The sequence below is a fragment of the Saccopteryx leptura genome, chromosome 1, assembly GCF_036850995.1.
Source record: "Saccopteryx leptura isolate mSacLep1 chromosome 1, mSacLep1_pri_phased_curated, whole genome shotgun sequence".
In the NCBI taxonomy this organism is placed as follows: domain Eukaryota; kingdom Metazoa; phylum Chordata; class Mammalia; order Chiroptera; family Emballonuridae; genus Saccopteryx; species Saccopteryx leptura.
The window spans coordinates 352,554,175-352,578,188 of record NC_089503.1 but is presented as its reverse complement, the minus strand read 5'-3'; the positions used below and the strand labels follow the sequence as shown (position 1 = coordinate 352,578,188).

General features: G+C 38.4%; 1 protein-coding gene across 41 annotated transcripts in view; it reads left to right on the top strand.

Moving 5' to 3' along the window:
- Nucleotides 1-22,779, top strand: part of RIMS1 (regulating synaptic membrane exocytosis 1) — a 469,012-nt gene extending 446,233 nt beyond the window's left edge. For all 41 annotated transcript variants that reach the window (XM_066359079.1, XM_066359077.1, XM_066359044.1 and 38 more), the window contains 5 exons: nt 11,889-12,027; nt 14,804-14,916; nt 18,354-18,455; nt 18,960-19,099; nt 20,431-22,779. In XM_066359079.1, coding sequence (XP_066215176.1) covers nt 11,889-12,027; nt 14,804-14,916; nt 18,354-18,455; nt 18,960-19,099; nt 20,431-20,649 — 713 coding nt within the window. In that variant the 3' untranslated portion in view covers nt 20,650-22,779. The remainder of the gene's footprint in view (nt 1-11,888; nt 12,028-14,803; nt 14,917-18,353; nt 18,456-18,959; nt 19,100-20,430) is intronic.
- Nucleotides 22,780-24,014: the final 1,235 nt, after the last annotated feature.

Here is a 24,014-nt window from a genome sequence, read left to right as displayed (position 1 = left end):
GGCCGACAGGCTCCAGGTGGGCATGAGATCCAGTTGGGTACAACCTCTCCATCTCTTCTTGGTCCATGGGAAAAGGAAGACCATGTGCTGTATGCAACGGTGAGGCTGTAAGAGGGCTGGGATGGGGGGCTTTAAGCACAAGGAGAGGGTTTCTGGGCTGTACTGAGATCATCTGTTCAAAGCACCTTATATGCAATATGTTCTTATTAACTGTATTGGCCAGGGGTCCCCAAACTACGGCCCGTGGGCCGCATGCAGCCCCCTGAGGCCATTTATCTGGCCCCCGCCGCACTTGGCGCCTCTTTCATTGGTGGTCAGTGAGAGGAGCATAGTTCCCATTGAAATACTGGTCAGTTTGTTGATTTAAATTTACTTGTTCTTTATTTTAAATATTGTATTTGTTCCTGTTTTGTTTTTTTACTTGAAAATAAGATATGTGCAGTGTGCATAAGGATTTGTTCATAGTTTTTTTTATAGTCCGGCCCTCCAACAGTCTGAGGGACAGTGAACTGGCCCTCTGTGTAAAAAAAAGTTTGGGGACCCCTGGTATTGACTAACACATTTTATAAATTCATATTTGTCAAATTTTATTTTATATGCAGACCATCTATACCCATCCAGTTGGTTAGGATTGTAGCATTTATATGAACAATAGTTATTCCTACCTTTCATTAATTGTCTTGTAAGTTGTTCTAAGTTTAAGCCTCTCCCCCTCCATACAGATGTACACATACACATATGCTCTCTGCCTCTCTACTATGGATTGGGAAAATCTGAGCCATAATACAATAAATACATTCCTGCTCTGCCGCTGGTTATAGCTGCACTAAGTCCCAAATCAGAAGCTACCCAATTGTCCCTCAGCACCTACTGTTGACAGAGTGCCTGACAATGTGGCTGTGAATTCCAACGTGGACTGTCGGCAGTGACTAGTTAACGACACAAGTCTCTCTTAGATCAGTGGCCCTCCTTTTCAGTTTCGCTCAAGAATCCCAGCCTGTCTCTTTAAATTGCCCTATTGAGTCTCCTCAGAAGAACTTCATATTGCCACATAGCTTGTATTTCAATTCAGAGCACTTCAGTTTTGATTAAAATCCATTTAATTTGTTTCAAGGAATGTGATGAGAAGCACAGAGAACCTACTTTGCTTTATAGAATACAGGAAAAAAAAATCTTACTCATTTCCTTTGTAATCTCAACCTCTCTTTTCTGCCCATAATAATCAGTGCAGTATAATCATCACCGCACCATAACTGGGAGCTTCATATATGCGTGTTTGTGTCAGAATATTAAACTGCTAGGAAAGGACACCTCTCTTTATTGTACTCTGCAAGGTACCTTGTACAATGGTGATACTTAAAAAACATTATTTATTACTAGATTCCCTTCTAACCCTAAATTCTCAGAGACTTCATAGAGAAAAAAAAAATTTCCATCAACTCTATTGTTAGAAGAGGATCCTATTCTTTTAAATTTGAAACTACTATAGAGAACCAATTTCCTAACCCAAGTCTCCTATCTGAAGAACAAAGTTCTCTTCACAAAACTACCACTTGATTTTTTAAATCCACTCAGTTTTATTTAGAATGCTATGTAATACGACATAGGATAGGCTGCTGTAACAAGGCAGCCCTGAGTATAGTGGCATGAACGAGACTGTCCCGTAACGGTTGAGGTGGACAGTCCAGTCGGGCTGGAATAGTGGCTCCAGCATGTCAGTCACTGCCAGCTTCTACACGTGCTGTCATCCTGAAGCCCAAACGAGCTGGCAGCTCCCGCAGTCAGGACCCCATGCCGTCAAGAGGGCAGAGGAGAAGGGAAATGTCTAGCCTTCACTGGAAGGATGATGGGTGCTCTCTCTCTCAGAGAAAAGGGTAAGAATGGTGCTGGGAGCATGAGTGATCTCTGTGACATGTTGTAGCTTAATTATGCTCCATTCTGAATAGTATTTTGAATAAAATAAAGCACAAGAAGATGTGCTTTGAGTAGAACATAGGATATTAGCATCATTCAACTTGGGATTGTACTCCATCAAAATACTTTGAGATCTTGGCCCTGGCTGGTTGGCTCAGCGGTAGAGTGTCGGCCTGGCGTGCGGGGGACCTGGGTTCAATTCCCGGCCAGGGCACATAGGAGAAGTGCTCATTTGCTTCTCCACCCCCCTTCCTCTCTGTCTCTCTCTTCCCCTCCCGCAGCCAAGGCTCCATTGGATCAAAGATGGCCCGGGCACTGAGGATGGCTCTGTGGCCTCTGCCCCAGGCTCTAGAGTGGCTCTGGTCACAACTGAGCAATGCCCCGAATGGGCAAAGCATCGCCCCCTGGTGGGCAGAGCGTCGCCCCTGGTGGGCGTGCTGGGTGGATCCCGGTCAGGCGCATGCGGGAGTCTGTCTGACTGTCTCTCCCCGTTTCCAGCTTCAGAAAAATAAAAAAATTAAAAAAAATAATAAAAAAATACTTTGAGATCTTAATATGAAACAAAAGATAACCTTAAGTAGGTGCTAAACTGTGTGCTGAGTGCTTTACATAGGTTGTCCCATTTTCTACTCAAAATAATCCTAAGAGCCAAGTGTTACCCTCCCCCTCCCCCAGTCCATAGATGAGGCAGTGAGGCGTGGAGGGCCAAGCCCGCTGTCTGCAGGCGCAGCCCAGTCAGCAGCAGAGCGGAGGGCTGGGACTGGAATCCACGTTCTGGTTCCAGAGTTGCCCGCGAACCGCTTTCTCTCCCTCCAGCCCATGCGTAAGGCTGCCTTTTGAAATCAGATAGGAGGCAAATTTCCCTAAGTAGTAATATTTCAAGTTTAAACAAAAACTTTAAGAAGAAAACATGAACCTTACAATGAAACATTTTCTTTTTTTCTAGATTTCAGCCTGAAGTATTGTTTTATTTTTACAGTCAAGACATAAAATTGTAAGGAGATACTGTAGATTTCATCTTAATAAACAAAATCCAGTCTCATCAAAAGTATTAAACAAACAAAAAAAAAGAGTAAAGAAAAAGAGATTTGAGCTAAATGTGATATATTTATTATTTCTTGCAAATAAATCTGAGGCCTCATTATTTGAATATCAAGAGTTGTTAATAAATTACTTAGCTGTATTCATATCATACTTCAGACCACTTTTTAATAAAGTTGACCTGAAACAAGTCCATCCTAGTAGTTGAGGGCTTGATCAACCTCAGACTGTTATCATAGGTGATTATTTATCTTCAGTTGCTTTCAATTGCATTTAAGTCATCACCCTTAGTAAATGAGAAGATGGCTTTAAAGTGTTAAGTAACGGCATCCACTTGCTGGATGTATTAGTTTGGAGGGCTACCATAACAAAGTATCACAGACTGGATGGTTTAGACGACGGAAACTTATATTCTCACAGTTGTAGAGGCAGCAAGTCCAAGGTCAGGTCTGGTCTGGGCTGCGGTCTCTCTCCTTGTCTTGCATATGGTCGCCCTCTTGCTGCCTCTGCACATGGCGGTCTCTCTGTATGTCTTAATATCTTCTTGTAAGGACATCGGTCTCAGATGATTAGGGCCTCCGTAGCAGCCTTATTTTAACTTAATCACCTCTTTAAAGGCCCTTTCTCTGAACTTTTATATTCTGAGGTACCAGGGTTAAGAATTTAGCCTATGAATGTAGGGGCACATAATTCAGCCCACAGCACAGACATACCTGGGAAACACTGAGGCTGTGAAATCAAACAGCTTGCAGCAGTGAGCAGTTCAGTATTTGAACGGTCCCCTTTCTTTACTACTTTGGCCAAAATAGGATGCACTACAAGTTGTATGTTTCATTGACTATAAAACTCTTTGCCTGCATTTTTTTGGCAGCCTTGTTAAGTTTACCATGCAAATTATTTAAAAGACCATCTTGAACCTGCTATTGTTTACATTGTCACCAGCCAGGCAAGAGGAAAAGCCAGTGTCACATTAGCAAATGTTTTTGCTGAAAAGATATATTGTGATTGAGTGAACTAAGCAGATATGACAGGCATATCTCATAACGATGCCAGGCTTCCTACCAGATAATAAAGGTCAGTCTTCAGCACAGACGAGCCCTTTTTCTAAAGTTGCATCTGTAGAGAACTATGAGTTCATGGTAGTAAAATAAAATATTTTACCTCTTTTGGGTTACGAGAGAGGATAACTACATCACTGGAAAGGTTGTGAAATATTCTGAAACCATTACCACAGGAATTTATTCTATCCATCTCACAAAAGTATTCTGAATGATGCTGTTTTTAGCTTCATGACCACTGTACTTTTTCATTATGAATCTCTTTGACAAACGTTAAGAAAAAAGGGCCATTGCAGACTTAATGGCTTGTAGGTTAACCTGGAAAATAAATGAGGAAAACCATAAAAGTCAAAGAATCATCATGCAATTTTCTAAAAATAACTTTTAGACCTGTGAAATATTTACAAGTTGTACTTTTCTGGCTTGGCATGAAATCTATTTAAAAACCTTGGCACAATACAAAAGGGGAGTTTTTGTTTGTTTGCTTTAAAAAAAATTGTAGTACACTTAGAACAGATTACCTAATAAAAATTTCCGACTATGTGGTTACCACAACACTAGACACGTCTGACATCAACAAAGAACAGTTGGATATTTTCTCTTAAAGGATGATTATTAGAGATCTATGACAATATTATTGTATCGTATTATACATAATACAAATTACACATCATTTTTTGTGAATAATATATCGGTATTGGGCAGACAGAGACCATGACATCATTAAGAATAGGTTAATAGTATCATAAAAGCCACACCAATGAATGGTAACCATGAACCTTGAGAGCATTAGATAAGAATTCTGTGTCGTCCTTCCCTTGCTAAGTTCTCTAGCTTCTAGGTCTCACTGTCTTTACTGGCCTTTCACTGAACTCTTGTTGTTTGGGAAATGTAGTTATTTCAAGAGGCCATGCTGTTCATCATCTCAGGTCCTGTAAGCATTATTGGACACTATCTACCTTACCAACCAATATTAGAAAAAATATGTTTTTTCCTGTACATGCAATCATTCCTGTCTGTGTGGAAACAAGCTCTAATATCACAGATCTTAAAAAAAATAAACACGTTCCCCTAACCCTATGTGACTTTTCAAATACCAGCTGTCCATCACAACAAACCTTTTCAACAGTCCTGAGTTGTCTGTATTGACTCAACTCTCATTCTCTCCTCTGAGTGGCGTTTCCTTCCAGGCTCGCCCCCCCGCCCCCCTGCTGCTCTGAACCTACTGCTCTTCAGATCAGTATCGCCATGGAGCCAAGCGCTGAAATCACTAATATGTCTGTTCCTCACTCAAATGCTGAGTAGTAAGCAACTTTTTTTTTTAATTTCTTAAAACACTTTATTCTCTTAATTTCTTCATGGCACTTACCTGTTCTTCCTCGCATCTTAAAAGGGCTTTGTAGACTTCTTAACAGTCTTGATTTTCACATGGATCTCTAAATATGGAATTGTCCTAGGTTCCATTCTGTTTATCTGTTTCCTCTTTTTAGCTCCATACTTTGTTCCTATTATATTAGTACCACAGATTTTAATCTCATCTGCATGCCAATACGGCCTCTCTGTCCTATTCCATTTCTGGTGCTAAGCTATCCCTGCTGGTTCTGAATCATGCATACTTTTGTTTTACTCTACTCTCCACATGGCTATTTAGGAAGCACCTCAAACATCCAGAAGAGAACTCATCATTTCCATCACACATAGTGGTTCCCTTTTCAGTAACTGACACTATCATCCAGCTACTTATCCTAACTAAATCCCTAAAAATTACTGACTTCTTCCTTTTTCTTTTCTTTCTTAGAACCACTGTTACATCTAATAGAGCAGGTACTGTTAGCTCCTCTTCAAAATATAATCTATGGCCACAAAATATCATTTATGGCCATCTTCCTCCCTTGTCTTCACTGCCACTTCCTTAACCCAAGCCACTACTTATTTCTCCTTTGGTAGGAAAGTAGCTTTCTGAATATTCCCCCTGCTTTCACTTCTAGTTCCTGACATTCATTCTCCATGCAGTAACTAGAGGGAGGTTTCAAAACTGGACATCAGCTCAGGGCCCTTCCCTGTGACTTCCAGTCACACTCAAGTCCAATCACATCAAGTCCAGGCTGCCTCCCAGCGGGCCCTACACCAACGACTTTCCACCTCTTGCACTCCGTCTGCTCTTGTTCACCTTCGGGCACCCTTTCATAGCTTCCTCAGAAAAGCCAAGGAAGGGCAGTCGCTCCTCCGGGTCTTGCCCTTGCTCCTTCTGCCTGGAACATCTTTCCTTCAGACGTTTGCATGGCTGGCTCCTTTCTCACCTCGGAAGTGGCCTTCCATGCCCAGCTGATCAAAAGGAACACACTCTGCTAACAGTCCCTTCTGCTTTATTTTTTACCATGATGATTCCCAGTATCCAAAATTATCATGTTAATTTATTTGTTTTAGTTGTTTGTTATATGTGCTAGCCTGTCTTATTATTGTTGTAGCTGCAACACCTAGAATGATGCCTTAGATCAGTGGTCTCCAACCTCCGGGCCGTGGACCAGTACTGGTCTGTGGGCCATTTGGTACCACTCCACAGAGAAAGAATAAATAACTTACATTATTTATTGTTTTATTTATATTTAAGTCTGAACGATGTTTTATTTTTTAAAAATGACCAGATTCCCTCTGTTACATCTGTCTAAGACTTACTCTTGACGCTTGTCTAGGTCACATTATACATTTATCCGTCCCACCCTAAAGGCCGGTCCATGAAAATATTTTCTGACATTAAACTGGTCCGTGTCCCAAAAAAGGTTGATTATAGGTACTAGGTGCTTTAGAGTATTTACAGAATGAATTACAGTGGTACTTTGAGATACGAATAGACCAACATATGAATTTTTTAAGATATGAGCTGCAACTCGGTCTGTATTTTTGTTTGAGATCCAAGCGAAATTCCGAGATACGAGTTGTGATTCGGGAAGCTGCCTCTAGTTGGTGCGTTGGCGCACGGGTCCAGTATCGGCAGTTTGATATACGAGTTGACTGACTTACGAGCTCAGTTACAGAACAAATTAAATTTGTATCTCAAGGTACCACTGTAATGTGTCAACAGGGTGTTTCTAAATATAACATATATCTCTAAATATGAAAAGAGAATATAGGTAAGTTCATATGTAAATCTGACAGGAATATTCTGAGAGAAAGTTTGTTTTTCCAAATCTGAGTAAAATATTGCTCAAATGTTAAATGTTTGTTAAACATAGAATGTTAAAATTTACTAGTTTTCTAATCCTTTTTTGTTCTTTGTATAATACTTGGGACAGAGGTTTAAGTCAAAGGTTTCATGTCATAATATGATAGTAGAGTTCATGTCTTTATCAGGTTAATGATTCTTCAGTGAATATAATAATATTAAATAAGGCTGATATTGTTAATATGCATAATATTTTCTAATACTTAATGTTTTATGCAATATATTGATATTAAAAATAATACATGTATGTAACATAATTGATGCTATAAATGCAGCATGGGCAAAAGAGATGATTACGATTACAGTAATTATATACATTTGTACTTGTATACAATACATATGATTTTTAACAAAGTTTTCAAATGAGCTTATAAGTCCATAGGAGAACATATACATGAAAATATCTATGTGGCTAAACCATTATTCTATTTGTAAATAAACAAGATCAGATTTTGTGTTCTCCTAAACTGTGATATAATGGAATGATCGTAAGACTGAGATTCAGAAAATCAGGTTTCTTATTCAGCCTCTTCTGCTAACGAGCGAGATGCTGAGCAAGTCCTTCTGTTCACTAGACTGTAAGCTCCATTTGGGCAGGGATCGTTGTCTGTGTTTCCATTGCTGTATCTATCACCAGCACCTAGAAAAGGCGCAACCCATTGTAAGTGCTGAACAAATATTTGTTGCATGAATTATGCTTGGCCAAATGTATAGTTTCCACATATACAAAACAGTGTCTCTTCCAACCTTTCATTCTAAGTAATATTAGAGCCCTTATTTATTTAAATGAGAATGATTGATAGCTGGACCTTTTTATTCAGCTTTTACCTGGGCCTTTATAAACTTGTTTAGTCCATCAAAGCTCTCTGTGTTGAATAAGGCAAAAGCTAAATTAGTTTGTTTGTCATCTTCAGAAGTACTAGAACAAGAACTTTAAAATTAAAAATGTATAATTCAAATTCATAAAATTAAATAAGTACAAAGGAATCTCAGTCACCATCTTCTCAAACGATGTTTTGTCTTTTTCAAAGTGTGTGGCATTTACATTCTGGAACTTATTAAGGGTTAAAATTCTCAGAATTTCAGGACACCCTGTAGATATATCGTTCTTCAAGAAAACTTGACATTTAAATTTAAAAACAAACAAATTAGTAGACTCTTTACTTTTAAATGTTTTCTTTTCATTAAACAAGTATGTAGTAAATGACAACCATGTGAAGCCTTGTTGGGAAATGCACAGAAATAAGGTCTTGACAGCCTCCCTCCGCTGTCCCCTGGACTGCCAGGTGTGCACAGAGCCCTGGGGTCATGGCAGCAGAGCCTCCTGGCCAGTCAGCATGAGCACTGCAAAGACTGCAGCAGAAACCTGGAGAACTGTGTGCTGCTGACAGAGCAACGCCATTCCTGACCGCCATTACAACCTCCCGTCACAATCACCAGGCCCAGCTCCTCTGGGGTGGTGCTTCCTGTTCCCTGGGGCTTGTGTACTTCCTCCATACCAACATTTAAGGAGACTCTGGCCCCTTTTTATTAAAACTATTGCTGCTCTCACCCTGTCACCCTCTATCTCCCTTGTCTTGCCTAATTATTTCTGTAGCACTTATTACTAGTTCTATTGTTTGTTTATTTGTCATTGCCTTTCTTGTATACACACACACTAGAATGTAAGCTGCAAGACAGCTGGAGATCCCAGCGTCTAGAACAGGGTGTGACACACATTAGGGCTTAATAACTATTCATTAAATGGATGGATGGATGGATGGATGGATGGATGGATGGAAAACTGAATGAACACTCTCACCTGAATCTCCTTACTGCTGGTCTTCTTCACTCTTTTTCCTCCAGTTTCCAGCATCACTTCATCATTTAGATTTTAAGTTTGCCTGAATTATTTAGCCATGATCTTCAAAGAATTTGATGTCCCACTCTGGCTTTATTGCCTCATCCTGCCTTAAGTAAACATTTGTCACAATTCTACTTGGCTCACATTGGTAATACATACTTGGGGCTTACCCCTGCCTCTCAGGTGAGATCTAGCCAATATGTATACTTTACTTCAGTGACTTTATTTATATATACCAAAACTAAACAGCACTCAGAATATCTGTAAATGTTCCTACCTTCAGTAAGTGTACAAATTGTACAATAACAAGTAAAATGTGCAAGACAAAGGCCAGAAAGGGGAAATGCAGAAACTTCCTTTGCCTTTAGTAGATAAATGGGTGCATCTGTATAACTTTCATAGGAGTGCAGATTGCTAAACTGTTTCTAAAGGACAATTCAGAAATAGCTATCAAGATTAGCCAGATCCCTACCCTTTCACTAGTGTTTCAGGTTTTAGAAATCTATCTATAAAAACTCTCCTCTCGCAACTGAAAACATCCCAAATGCTCATCACTAAGATGGTGTAATTACGATACCACATAACCATACAATGGAATGATGCAGTCATTAAAAAGCATAAACATGGACATGATTTATCATAATTATATTAAATGGAATGAGAAAACTGCACATTGCTGTTTGTGGTGTGATCCCATTTCTGAGTGCATACCACTGTTCTACATACTAGGAATATCAGTAAGCGGTATTCACACAACCCTCTTCTCATAGAACTAAGTTCTAAATGGATAAACACAACAAACAATTGGAGGTGTAATAGCAGATGGCGCTGTGCCGTGAAGAAATATGTAGAGTATGACAAGGTGATGGAGACATATGAGGACTGGAAAACGCCCCGGAGGGGGTGGCATTGCAACAGAGGCCTGAATAACATGAGGGAGCAAGGCAAGAAAATCAGAAGGGACAGGCAATAATGAAACAGGGCCTGAAGCACAGGCTTGTTAGGTACAAGAAAATCCAAGGAAGACGGTGCAACTGCACAGCAGTGGTCCTGTGGGCTGAGGGGCAGCCCAGCTCTTACACGGCAGCCCAGGTCTTACACGGCAGCCCAGGTCTTACACGGCAGCCCAGGTCTTACACGGCAGCCCAGGTCTTACACGGCAGCCCAGGTCTTACACGGCAGCCCAGCTCTTACACAGGAGCCCAGGTCTTACACGGCACTTTGCTGGCCATGGTAACAAACCTGCATTTTCTTTTACTTTTGATGATAAACCATCACAAGAACTTGAGCAAGGAAGTATCACATTCGGACTTGTGTTTTTAAGGAATCACCATGGCTCTTCTGTAGAAAATATTCAGCATTGAAAACAGATTGAATAACAATTAGGTCTTTTATTAGACAATTTACAAAAGGGTTCTAACAACCAAAACTCAGAGGAAAACCTGTGGTCTCTCATATGATTTATTTAACAGCATTTAAGGTACCTGCTTCACAGAGGTTTTATGAAGATTAAAAAGTTTATGGGTATATCCATATAGTTTATGTGTGTAGTTATGTATGTAGAGCACTTTTCATATATTACTAATAGATATCAAATGATATTTTATGAAACATTGAAATAAAACCTGAAATGCTTATAGAATGTTTAAATGAAAAATCATGGCAGATAATAAAAATCTAATAGTTTGTCTAACCTTTTGATACTGCTCTAATCAGACGTTTTAAAATTTTATTTCTATGCTATGAATAGAATGCTGGTTAGTGTTTTTCAAAGGGGCTCAGAAAAGTTGTTCTGATCGTATGGTTTATCGAGACAATGGTCAGGCAGGGTAACATGCAGTGCCTAAAGGCTCACAGCCCACCTGCCACTGCGTCAAAAGGCCCTGAGATAACGCTGAAGCCTTAGAATTGAGGTACCATATTTCCCCACATTTAAGACGCACCTTTTTTCAAAAATTTTGGGGTCTAAAAACTGGGTGTGTCTTATACAGTGGCTGTACATTTTTATACTTGCATTTCCTGCTTTGTTGCACTTGTTTTTGCACTCATTATTGAAGACAGTGGTTTGTCGTCAGACACAGATGAGGACAAGCTAATGGATGGAAGTTTTGACAGTGATGAGTTGTATGAATTTTATGATGAATAAAAACTTGAGTTTCAATAACTTTATGTAATACATTTTTTTTTCAAATTTTGGACCCCCAAATTAAGGTACATCTTATACATGGGAATGTCTTCTACATGGGGAAACACGGTAATACCTATTCTAGCCACAGAAGTAACACACGCCACCTTCAATGAGCTTGTGGATGTTAAAATGTTGTGAAAATCATTACATAAAATACTGAAGTTTTTCTTTAAGAGGATTGCTGATGTGTGGCAGTACCAGAATCGTGGCTCTTCTCCTTTAAAGGATGTGGCCCACTCATTTAGGTCAGTTTTCACACATTTGGAGTATTCCAGATTAGGTTGTTCAACATGATCTTTCCACATAGCAGTTCAGTGCCAAATCCACTTCTTTATCGAAGTCCACAACTTCAGCATCAGTAATACGATGAGTTCATTCTGGCTCACTGGGATTTAGGCAGTCCTGGGACAGGAGCCGTGGTCTGCTCTCTGCTGCTACCCCGCTCGGCCCATGCCCACTTTGGCAAAGAACATTTAATTAATCAGATGATTCTCTTAGACACTATATTTCTGAGTAAACTTTTAATTATGTACATAACGAACTGTTATTGTAATCAGCAGAGTCAATATTCAGGGAACTGTCTAAACAAAACTTAGAGTTTCTTTTACTTCCTCCTGCCAGAGTCTGGCCACAAGAAGTTGAAAAGCACCATTCAGAGGAGCACAGAGACAGGGATGGCCGCCGAAATGAGGAAGATGGTGAGGCAGCCGAGTCGAGAGTCCACCGACGGCAGCATCAACAGCTACAGCTCCGAGGGGAAGTAAGTGATGTCAGCAGATCTGTATGGCTGTAGAACCACAGAGTTGTAGTCATAAGCAAAAAATAGCAAAGCCACCAAGGGTTACTGTGCAGCTTCCTCATTTAACTACCTGGTCAGTTATCTATTTAAAAATGACATGACCTCTTATGATACAAACACACAGACACACCTCTGCACCTACCTGGTCATTCAGAACTTTCAAGCGGATGATGAAATAAATGTTCAGTTAACATAAGTTAACTGATTTCTGTCACCAAGAAAAGTTCAGAATACTTTACTGATGAATGTCTTCCTAGAAATGTCACATTTAATGGAGTCTTTCATATGGGAAACTCATTGTCATCCCAGTTATCAAAATCTGTATTAAAATTTAGAAGTGAGGAACTAATTTTCTATATTCCTGCTTTTCTCCAAACTATTTTGGGCTTTACGTTGTAAGTCTAACATTCTCATAATAGCCACTTAAATTTTCTTGTTCTGAAAACATCATTTCCACCTTACGATGAAAGATCAGGATCTATTTTCCTTGTTATTTTTTTGATTAAAGAGTTTTAGTTAATTCTGAAATTAATTTTGAAAAAAATATAATGATTTTTGTTTTGCTTATCTAGTTTGATTTTTACCATTTCATATGAATTCCTACATAAAACCTGCATTTTCCTATGCTTGAGGATTTTTCTGGTAAAACAACTTTTACTGAGGACATAGATCTTACAAATTAGTAATTATTATTTTCAATGGGTTGCTTGGGGATTGAGCATGTACAGATTTTTTGTAATTCATTATTACCATTTAAATATCTCATTTATCAATCTAATATTAATAATTTATTTTATTTTACTGGAATTTTTTTATTTTGTTGAAAAAGTGAAATAAAATTATGCCAAGTTAATATTTGTGATATGCTTTCTCATTCTTAAAACTAGTAAGTTTATTTGATCAAATGTTTGGGATGCATACACCTAGCAAGAAAGCTAAAAACAAATATTAGCAGGAATGAATGTTATGGAGCTAAACTTGCTGATAAAATGCCAATATTTGATGGAGTATTGTAAAGCATGTGCAAATGCAAGACTGGAAACATTATTTTTTGTTATAAAATTTACCAAATCGCCTGACCTGTGGTGGCACAGTGGATAAAGTGTCGACCTGGAAATGCTGAGGTCGCCGGTTCGAAACCCTGGGCTTGCCTGGTCAAGGAACATATGGGAGTTGATGCTTCCAGCTCCTCCCCCCTTCTCTCTCTCTCTCTCTGCCTCTCTCTCCTTGTTCCCTCTCTCTCCTCTCTAAAAAAATGAATAAATAAATTTTAAAAAATTAACAAATCAAATAATACTTACTTCTACCATTGGATCAGCCCATTAACCTCTCTAAGATTTTTTTTCATAGTCTCTGGATAGGATAATAATATGTCCCCTGTCTAATTTACTGATTGTGAGGAAATCATATGTGTGGAAGTACATTGGAAATAATAAATCCCTATGGATATCTGTTTGTTCAAAAAGTATTCATTGAAATCCAACTCCCCAACAAGCCTGGTTCTTGTTACCCGGGATACACCAATAAACAAGAAGAGCATATCACTACTCTGGTGAAGCTTACAGCCCAGCAATTTTAGGAAGTTATGATTTAGTAAGAAAGAAGCATATTTTATTTTTTAAATGTTAAGATTATCTTTTTATTTATTTTTTAATTTTTTTAGTTTTTAATTTTTTACTTTTAATTGAGTTTATTGGAGTACAGGTTCAGTTGTGAAACTCAGTAAAACATCTGCACACTGCATCATGCACACATCGCCCCAAGCAAAATTTCTTTCATCCCATTTTCCCTCCTCTGCCCACCTCCACATACCCCTCACCCCTCTTTCCCTGTGGCTGTCACCACACTGCTGTCTGTGTCTGTGTGTTAGAGGCGTACTTTAATTAATTTATTTCTAGTTGAACTAAATAAAATTTCAGATGATATAAAAATTTAATTTATTCAAAATGAATAAATTAAACATTTTTATTTGTAAATAAGAATGTAGACTATGCTATAATATTTATTTAAGAAATTATTAGTCTGACCAGGTGGTGGCACAGTGGATAGAGCATAGGACTGGGACGCAGAGGACCCAGGTTCGAAATCCTGAGGCTGCCAGCTTGAGCTCAGGCTTATCTGGTTTGAGCAAGGCTCACCAGCTTGAGCCCTAGGTTGTTGACTCGTGCAAAGGGTCACTTGGTCTGCTGTAGCCCCTTGGTCAAGGCACATATGAGACAGCAATCAGTGAATAACTAAGGTGCCTCAATGAAGAATTGATGCTTCTCATCTTTCTCCCTTCCTGTCTGTCTGTCTCTGTCTGTCTCTCTCTCTGTCTCTGTCACACACACAGAAAGAAATTATTATACATTTTTCAGGTTAACAGTAATGTTATTCAATGTTTATGAGCAATTATTTATGAGAAGTTCAGGATACAAACATTTGCATCTTATATTTTATGTCAGTGATATATTTGTGTAGGAATTTTATGTGTAAATGTCCAGAAGATGTATATATCAAAAACTATAACTGAGCTCTCCTGAATAAAACATCAACTCTAAATTTGAAAGTTTAGATCCTTTTTAATCAATGCTGACTCTTACTCATATGCTTGCTTGGTTCAGAGACAATATAATTTATAAGTAAACTGATTGTCTAAGTAGTATTTATGATTCATGATAGGAAATAGTAGTCAAATGGGAACTAATGAAAAGAATTTTAGGAGAGCTAATGTTTCAATTTTTGTTCTTTGTAATAGCTTAATATTTCCTGGAGTGCGACTAGGAGCAGACAGTCAATTCAGTGATTTTCTTGATGGACTGGGACCAGCCCAGCTTGTTGGCCGCCAAACCCTCGCCACTCCTGCAATGGGTGAGAATCATTTTTTTCTACAGGAAAGCTGATATGTCATGGTTGACAAGGTCATTTGAAGTAGCATAAGAGAAATGCAAGTGAAAAGTAACATTCTAGCTAGGGTATTGCTGGTTTCAAATGACTATTCTAGGTTCTAAACACATTTCTCTAACCAGAGACATTATGCAAAATGAATAAAGTTAGTCCTATATCTTTGAGTTATCAGAAAACCCCTGTTGAGATAGAGGGTCTACAATAGATCCAAATGTAGAATAGAGGGTAGTATTTCATAGCATGGAAAAAATAATGGATTATTCAGCAAAGGATCTTGGCATAAATCTTTGTTTAAAAAAAGTGAAATATCTTCCTACTTCAAAACTTAAAAAAATAATATTTCAGATTCAATAGTAAAGAGAAACAAAGGGTGGAAAAAGGTAAAAGAAAATACTGATAAACACTTCAGGTAGTGTTTCTATACTCTTTGTGTGGGAAGAATTTCCAAAGGACCAAATCAAAGCCAGATAAATTTAAAATGTTTACTAGCAAAATACACCCTAAATGAAGTAAAAAGAAAGATAATGAAATGAATGGAGAAAACTATATGTAGCATGTGTAATAGATATATTCTGAAGGACATGAGGTTCCAGTTTGAAAGGACCTATGAGGTAAGAGTCCTTTCAAATTGAAATTAGGTCAGTATAGGGGCACATCACCATGGAATATCACAACACCAGAAATTAATAGAAAATCCTCCCAACTTTCCTAAGAGGATAATCCTATACAAAATTATCAAAATCAGATGTTCAATGGACTCTTTAATAATAACACTGGAAGCTAGAAGACTACCTTCAAAATTCTGAGTAACAGTTGATTTCCAGCGTAGAATATATAATAGCCAGCCAAATTTTCAAGTAAGTTGAAAGCTAGAATAAATAAATTCTCAGACAAGGAAGGTCTCAAAACATTTCCCTTACACCCAACATTGCTCAGAAAGCTATTGGAATATATACTTTGACAAAATAAACAAAGTGAGCTTTACAAATTGTGAACTAAAATGAGAAGATGAGATCGAGTAAATAAATGCTTCAACACAGAGGGAAGTGGTTGGTGGTGAAGGAAAACCTGAAGATAACGGCTAGAGCAAGCTTTCAGAGCAAGTTGTCCTGACTGGAACACGTGAGGTTTCCTAAGAGTACAATCTATAGAATACCTAGTGTGTTTGATTTTAGGGAAGAGGTAAGCAACCAGGAGAGAGGAAGGGGTCCACTTAGCGATATGTACATAAAAAAGCAAATGCTTTTTTAAAAGACATTTATTAAGTGTAGGGATAAAGAAGAGCTGTCCAAAAAATAAGACATAATAATCATAGTATTCCAGTTCACTTGGCTATAAATATTTCTACATAATCATAATAATGTAAATATTAATACTGGGAGAAGGGGATGACAGAAAATGTCTAGTATGTGGTGGGGAGAAACAAGAAGTGAGAGAGATAGAAATTAGAACTCAATAATATCTAAAACTGAAAAAACTAAGATAATATCTTATAAGTATGGTATTTAGAGATATGGAAACAAATGCCAAAAAGTAAAAAATAGATTAGATAAGAATATTGAAAATTGTGAAAGCAGTGACCCCTGAACGGATACATGTTGGCAGTGAGTATGAGAATTTTTCATACTAATAAAACAGTTTGACTTGTTAAACTTTGTGTGTATGTGATTAAAGCAAAAACAAAAAGACCAAGAGACCTCCAAGAGCTGAGATCTAAAACAGAATTGTAAAACTAATGAATAATCCAGAGTCACAAATTTAATCCACTGACCTGGCAGAGAAAGAGAATTCACAACTGAAAAATGGAGATGACTCATCTAACTAAACATAACTTAGAAACAATTACATGTAACGTAACGTTTTCAGAGATAAACTATCATATCCATCAGGAAAAGAGGAACATCTTATTAAAAATGGATAATGGATATGACAGGTAAGATATAAGAGAAGGAATACCAATTGCAAATATGTAGAAATGTGCTCAGCCTTCCTAATAATGAAGGAAATTGCAACTTTTTAAACCATCAGGTTGGCAACAATTAGACATTCTGGTGATAGTGCAAACTGCTATAACCTTTCTGAAGGGTCTGTGCCAATATGCATGGAATTTTTGAATGCCCATTCCATTAAACCCAATAATTAAAAGATGAGGAATTTATGCTCAGGAGATGATTGACCAAGTTTGCAAAAATATTTTATAAAGCAACTATAGTGCTGTTTATAATAGCAGCAATGTACGCCTGACCAGGCGGTGGCACAGTGGATAGAGCATCGGACTGGGATGCGGAAGACCCAGGTTCGAGACCCCGAGCTCACCAGCTTGAGCGCGGGCTCATCTGGTTTGAGCAAAAGCCCACCAGCTTGAACCCAAGGTCGCTGGCTCCAGCAAGGGGTTACTTGGTCTGCTGAAGGCCCGCCGTCAAGGCACATATGAGAGAGCAATCAATGAACAACTAAGGTGTTGCAACTCGCAATGAAAAACTAATGATTGATGCCTCTCATCTCTCTCTGTTCCTGTCTGTCTGTCCCTGTCTATCCCTCTCTCTGACTCACTCTCTGTCTCTGTAAAAAATAAGTAAATAAATAAAATTTAAAAAAAAATAGCAGCAATGTAGATAAGCTATATATTCATCAACAGGGATGTGGATTAAATAGGTAATGGCAAGCCTATTTAGTGGTCCATACTGTCAATAAACTGAGGATGTATGATCAAAATAGGTAGATAGATAAAAAGGAAGAGAAGAAGGGTGGGAAGGAGAGAAGAAAGAACTTATGAGATTGCTAGGATAAAATATTAGGTGGTTTCTCTAGATAATGAAAATATAGATAAATTATTATTTTTGTTAAGTAGTCTATTCTAGATGACATAAAGGGTAAGAAATCTTATTAGAGTTTAAGAATTATTTAGATACTTCAATATTGTTGTCATTAAGCAATTTATAAACTAATATGGGACTCTCATAGATTGATTAGTACCAGAAAATTGAAGAAAACATTTCAAAACCTGAAATGGAGGTGTGGAGAAAAGAATGGAGTTGGTGCCTGACCTGTGGTGGCGCAGTGGATAAAGCATCAACCTGGAAATGCTGAGGTCGCCGGTTCGAAACCCTGGGCTTGCCTGGTCAAGGCACATATGGGAGTTGATGCTTCCAGCTCCTCCCCCCTTTTCTCTCTCTGTCTCTCCTCTCTCTCTCTCTCTGTCTCTCTGTCTCTCTCTCTCTTTGTCTCTCCCTCTCCTCTCTATAATGAATAAATAAAAAAAAAAGAATGGAGTTGGGGGGTACTAAATAATGGTTTTTATCAAGATTATAAAGATATTTGGAACCTGATTTGGACCACTATTTTTTAACTACGTGTAACTGTAAAGAAGCTGAAACATGTTGCTTTCCCTCCACTTGCAGGTGATATACAAATTGGAATGGAGGATAAAAAGGGCCAGTTAGAGGTTGAAGTTATCAGAGCGCGAAGCCTCACGCAAAAGCCTGGTTCCAAATCTACACCTGGTAAGGATGTGTGAAAAAGAACATCTCACACAGGCACACAACTCACAATATCCACTGCATTGGAATTTTATATGCTCTGTTTCTTACCGTCCGATTGATTAAAAAGGCAGAGTCTCTGTTTTGAGTCTGTAAATATGAATCGCTGCACAATTATTTTCCCAGGGGAGGGGAGGGGAGAGGAGGGGAGGGGAGAGAGGGAAGGGGAGAGAGGGGAGCGGAGGGAGGGAGGGAGGAAGGAAGGAAGGAAAGTGAATTGTAATTCCAGCTATACCCCAAGTAAGTCAAAGTCTTAAGACACCTTTGCGTACATTTATTTGAAATGAGGAAAATGGCAGCAGTGCTAACATATGGGAGCTAAGGGGTAGAATTTATGAAATACTGAAAATTTTAAGTGATTTAAAGAGTCCGTTGGAAAACTTTAAATAAGCATCCCTAAAGCTCTAATAAGGCTTTCTCTAAAAAACGTAATTTAACTTCCTCTGTGTTAATATTACCTTTGTCTAGCTCCATACGTCAAAGTGTACCTTCTGGAAAACGGGGCCTGCATAGCCAAGAAGAAGACAAGGATTGCACGGAAAACCCTCGATCCTTTGTATCAACAGTCCCTGGTGTTTGACGAAAGTCCACAGGGTAAAGTTCTTCAGGTCAGTAGTAGTTTGTGTGATTTTTACATTGTCAATCCACATTATCCATGCAAACACTGAAGAAGTGGTCAAACAAGAAGTGAATAAATTTCAGTAGGGAGAAATGTGGTGGAACATCCCTGAGTAGAAGAAAATAACAAATTGTTGCCTTGCAATTCAAATAAGGTATAGTATTAAACATATATAGGGACTTAATGGAAAACAATTTTTTCCCTCTTTTCTTCTCTCTAGCCTCTCCTCTCCTTTTGCCCTACTTGCCACCTCCTGCCTATTGATAGATAGATAGATAGATGATGATGATGATGATGATGATAGATAGATAGATAACAGATATCAAGCAAATGGTGCTAATCATAGGTTACTGAGCACTTCTATGTGCTCTAAGAAGTTACGGGCTACTAAGAGAGAAAGGAGAGGAGAGCAGAAGTGTACAGGGACCAGCAATACTCAAGACGGGTTGAATGGCAGGTGCATTGTTCAGTGTTTACAAACATTACCTCTTAAACACTTGAACCACCATGTGCAGTAAATGTCATCATCTCCATTTTAAAGAGTATGTCTGAGTACCGCAGAAATTAAATCATTTGCAGTTACTCAGTAAATTGAAAAGGCAGGATTCACCACCGCCGCTGGTGTAAAGTGGGTGACTGAGCTCAGCTGAGAGCCTTCACAGACAGATAACTAAAGGACTGGACAATAGAAGCTAGGAGTAAGTTTAATGGAATGCTTACCTGACACCAACAGGTGCTGACCCAGGTCGTGAGGGAGCTCACTCACTCATTAGTCATCTGAGCAAATCAAAATCGTCAGGCAAGTCCTCAAAAGACATGAGTTTACAATTATTTTCAACCTGCCCCTTCGCTAACAAGTTCAAAATAGAAAAGAGATGTAATGAATATTCTCATTCTCCATACGTATTCCACCATACATGCATTCCATTGTACAATGAGTTAGGTTGTTTTGACCTTATCGCTTATACAAATTTTAATTTTTATATCTCTATCTCCCTGCATATTGCTTACTAGATAATGATTACTAGAGAAGGTGTTGAATTTACATATAAATGATCGTATATATTTGTTTCTTTAACATGGTTTATATATGTAATCCCCTCATTGACTAGGGAAACATTACTTGTATTCCATTGAACCTAAAAATTACTGTGGAGTGTCTCTTTGAGCTCCTTAATATTAGTATTTATCTAGTTCTTTTTTGTGGTGTTAGCTATAGTCATTTCCTCTCCTTTACTGAGTGGCTCGCTTTTACAGAATAGTTGCTTTCAACTCCTCGAAGTTCAAGTTTTATTATATTTCATTTCTCTGTCTCTGCAGGTGATCGTCTGGGGAGACTATGGCAGAATGGACCATAAATGCTTTATGGGTGTGGCTCAGATCTTGTTGGAAGAACTCGATCTGTCCAGCATGGTAATTGGATGGTACAAATTGTTCCCACCGTCCTCACTGGTGGACCCCACCCTCACTCCCCTAACCCGCCGGGCTTCCCAATCATCTCTGGAAAGTTCAACTGGGCCTCCCTGCATTCGATCATAGTGAACTCATACCAGAGTCATTCCAACAAAACCTTTTCAGGATAATAATCTGAAGCAGATATTTCATGATCAAAAGCATTGTTGGAGACAGACAATCAACTTGTGTTTTACCTGTAGTAGTTTTTCAATAATGTGTCCCAATTGTTGTTTCAAACCTGGCTTCATATGACAGAACAAGGCAGTCTATCAAATTACAGTATGAGCCAACGAGCTAGTGAGAGTCACTGATGCTTCCAGCAAATAGAAAAAGAGGAAACTTCAAATTTGCACATACACTCCCCAAATTGAACAAACTGGAAACTCTCACTCTGTGTAAGGTCAGATTTTACACATTTCTACACAGACCACAAGCAGTGTCATTTCCCTGGTGTTTCAGAAGTTCTCTTCTTTTGTGTTTTGTTTTGTGTGTATGTGTGTGTGTGTGTGTATGTGTTATTTGTTGGTTTTGGATGTGTTTTGTTTCATTTTTCACCGTGTTTATTTCCACTGGTTTTTGCCTGTGTCAGGACAAGCCTCACCATGCTGACAGAGACCCTTCTTTCTTTTTCCAAAAGCACCAAAAAAAGGGCTGAAGCAGTCTCTGTCCCATCTGCTCCAGATGTTCAGCAGCCAGACAAGGCGAGGCCCCTGACGGGTGGGTTCCACTGACTTTCAGTTTATAATGCTTCGGAGTCTTATGTGTGGATAGCCAGAAAACAATAAGTTACCTTCCAAAATAACTAATCACAGAACTACTTTTTTTAAAAAAATGCAGAGCATATCTGTTTGCATTTTAAAAAATTAATTTCTGTTTCCATTGTTTTGCATGGAAGACTTTTAAAGAAGTCGAACTGCAACCAATGCTGGGAATGGAAACTAGCTGCATAATCATACTTTGGAAACACTCCTTGTAATGTCTTTTTCTTCCTGACGTTAAAAACAAAAAGAGTTTATGCTCATATGTATAAACCACACTTGTGACTTCTCACAATGGTGACTAGAAATGGATTTGAGCCTAAGACACTCTCAGCTGTGCCCAGGCTTCTCGGCCATGTCTCCGTGCAGACATCTCATCTGCCCAAGAAAGAGCATGGTATGAGCTGCTCAATATTCCGCTGGAAATTCCAGTTGAAATATTCTGCACTAAAGTAATGTTTTTTATCAAATTTCAGTTTACATTTCTTTGAGATTGATGCAAGCACAAAGCTTGATTTTTTAATGCAAAGTATCTTACTTTTTTTGGCGGGGGATGGGGAATAAAACAAAAGTCAAATTTCAATTTGCATTTTCTTCATCTGAGATTTTCTTGGCCTTGAATTTCCCTTGTGACATCCTGTATATGTGTTCCATACTGCACACTCTGCAGCTGCATCGATATGTTCTCCCTCCTTTTATGAGTCATTCAACTTTTGTGATTACACGAATAGAGCAGCATGACTTGGAACTGTTCAAAGCTGCATGCACGTTTTGTAAAAAAAAAAAAAAAAAAATTTAAAGAAATAAAAAAACGAAAAAGAAAAGAAACAAAAGGTTATTTACTAATGGATGTTAGTTCCACATAGGCCCGCTTGTATGTTGCATGTACCTGTACAGTTTGCTCGTTAATTACTCTACTGAAATAACCAAGAAATCTAAGCCATCCATTTTTGTTATAGACATTTTGCAGGTTTTTGCCAGACTCAATCTGTGAGCCTGGGGTGAAATGTCTATAGATGGACTTTATTTTTTACCCTCTGGAAAACGTGATGTAGTATGGACCAAATTCCTTCTAATAAACATTTTGGTGTAGATTTCTACTGTGGGGCTGTAACACATGTAGACACTGTGTACACACTAGGTTTTAATCCATAGACATACTGCCTGCACCAAGTGAATTCTTCATTATTATTTACACATGGCGGAATTACCTGCCCATCATTCCACAGGGCACAGATTGACCACTACTCACCATGCTGAGCAGGAGGAACTGAAGCATTGGTGCACTTCTACTAGATTCCGTTCTGTCTTAGTGGCCAACAATCAACTAATTATAATTGGGTAGTATCTTTCTATTTTGACCACTTGTCTTAACACTCCCCTGTGCTTTTAAATGAACTTCCAACCCATGTATGTAAACATGTTTAATAAAATTTACTTTTCATGTCAGTCGGTAGCCATCTGTGTTCTATGTTTTGCCCAGATATCTACTGTGGGTTCTATGGTGCAACCTGGGAGCCAGGTCATGGGAAGGGGAGGCTGGGATTTTCTGTCTGCTGCGGGCGTTTGACTTGACTTGTCACTGCACTATCTATGTCTTAATCTATGGCCCAAAGGGTACTTTGCATCACGTACAAGTTTTCACTTTGTCAGCCTGTCTAAGTGAGCACATGACTATACTTCTGAAAAGTGGCATTATTAAAAAACAATAAATCTCAGTAAAAATCAAATGGAAGGTTGTTTCTCTGCTGCTGTTTGCGTGTGCTAATAAAAGAGACAAGTCTGTTGTCTAATTGCCAGATCGTTTTGAGCTATGTGACAAAATAATAATTTTTGTGTCTCTCGTCAAAGCATCTGGGTGCTCTGTTCATCTTTTAATTCTGAATCCCTGATTTGTAAAACCTTGCTTTAAGGTAGGCTGACTTAAGCCAAGCAATACATTAATTCATCTTTAATAGAACCTTAGGAAATATATTTTCAAATATAGTAAAGTCTCTAAAAGTGACATATTAAAAGAGAAATTATTAAGCTTTCTTAATTTCATTTCATGTTATTTTTCTTCTCCAAAGTGTGTTCATAGTTTTCATAATCATCATTTTTCACAAATGGTTGATAAGCACTAATTTCAGGATGCTTGGTAGTAAAATAACTTTTGAGATCTACTTTCCACCTGCTAAGAGCTCTTACATTTTTATAGACCACACTGGCTTTAACTTTATAAAGCAAAATAAACACAGCTAACTCAATATCAAATTTGAGACAAGCAATTTGAAACATTGTCACTACATCAGTTGTTTTAAAGTTTTTTAAACAGTTGACTGAATTATTCTATTGAATCAACCAGTTGTCTGGTCTACAGGACATGAAATTATCTGTTAGACTGGGTCAACAGGAGACTAAAACAACCGATGTATTCAGTTTACAACCAGCTGTCAGAGCAGAGCTGTGTGACACACATGTATTAAGATAGCATGAGATGGGGAGGGCGGGGGCGCGTCTGCCACTAAAGTAGGAACCATTTGAAGATGGCTTTAGAATATGTTTTTCCAGACAGAAAAGCAACTATCAAGTCAAATAAGCCTGCACAGCATTATGATTTCAGGGCTTACAATAAGGAGAAGTAACTGGAAAAAAAGCTATTTTGCTAACTCTACCTAGTTTCTTGCTGACCTGGATAACCTACTTTAAGGA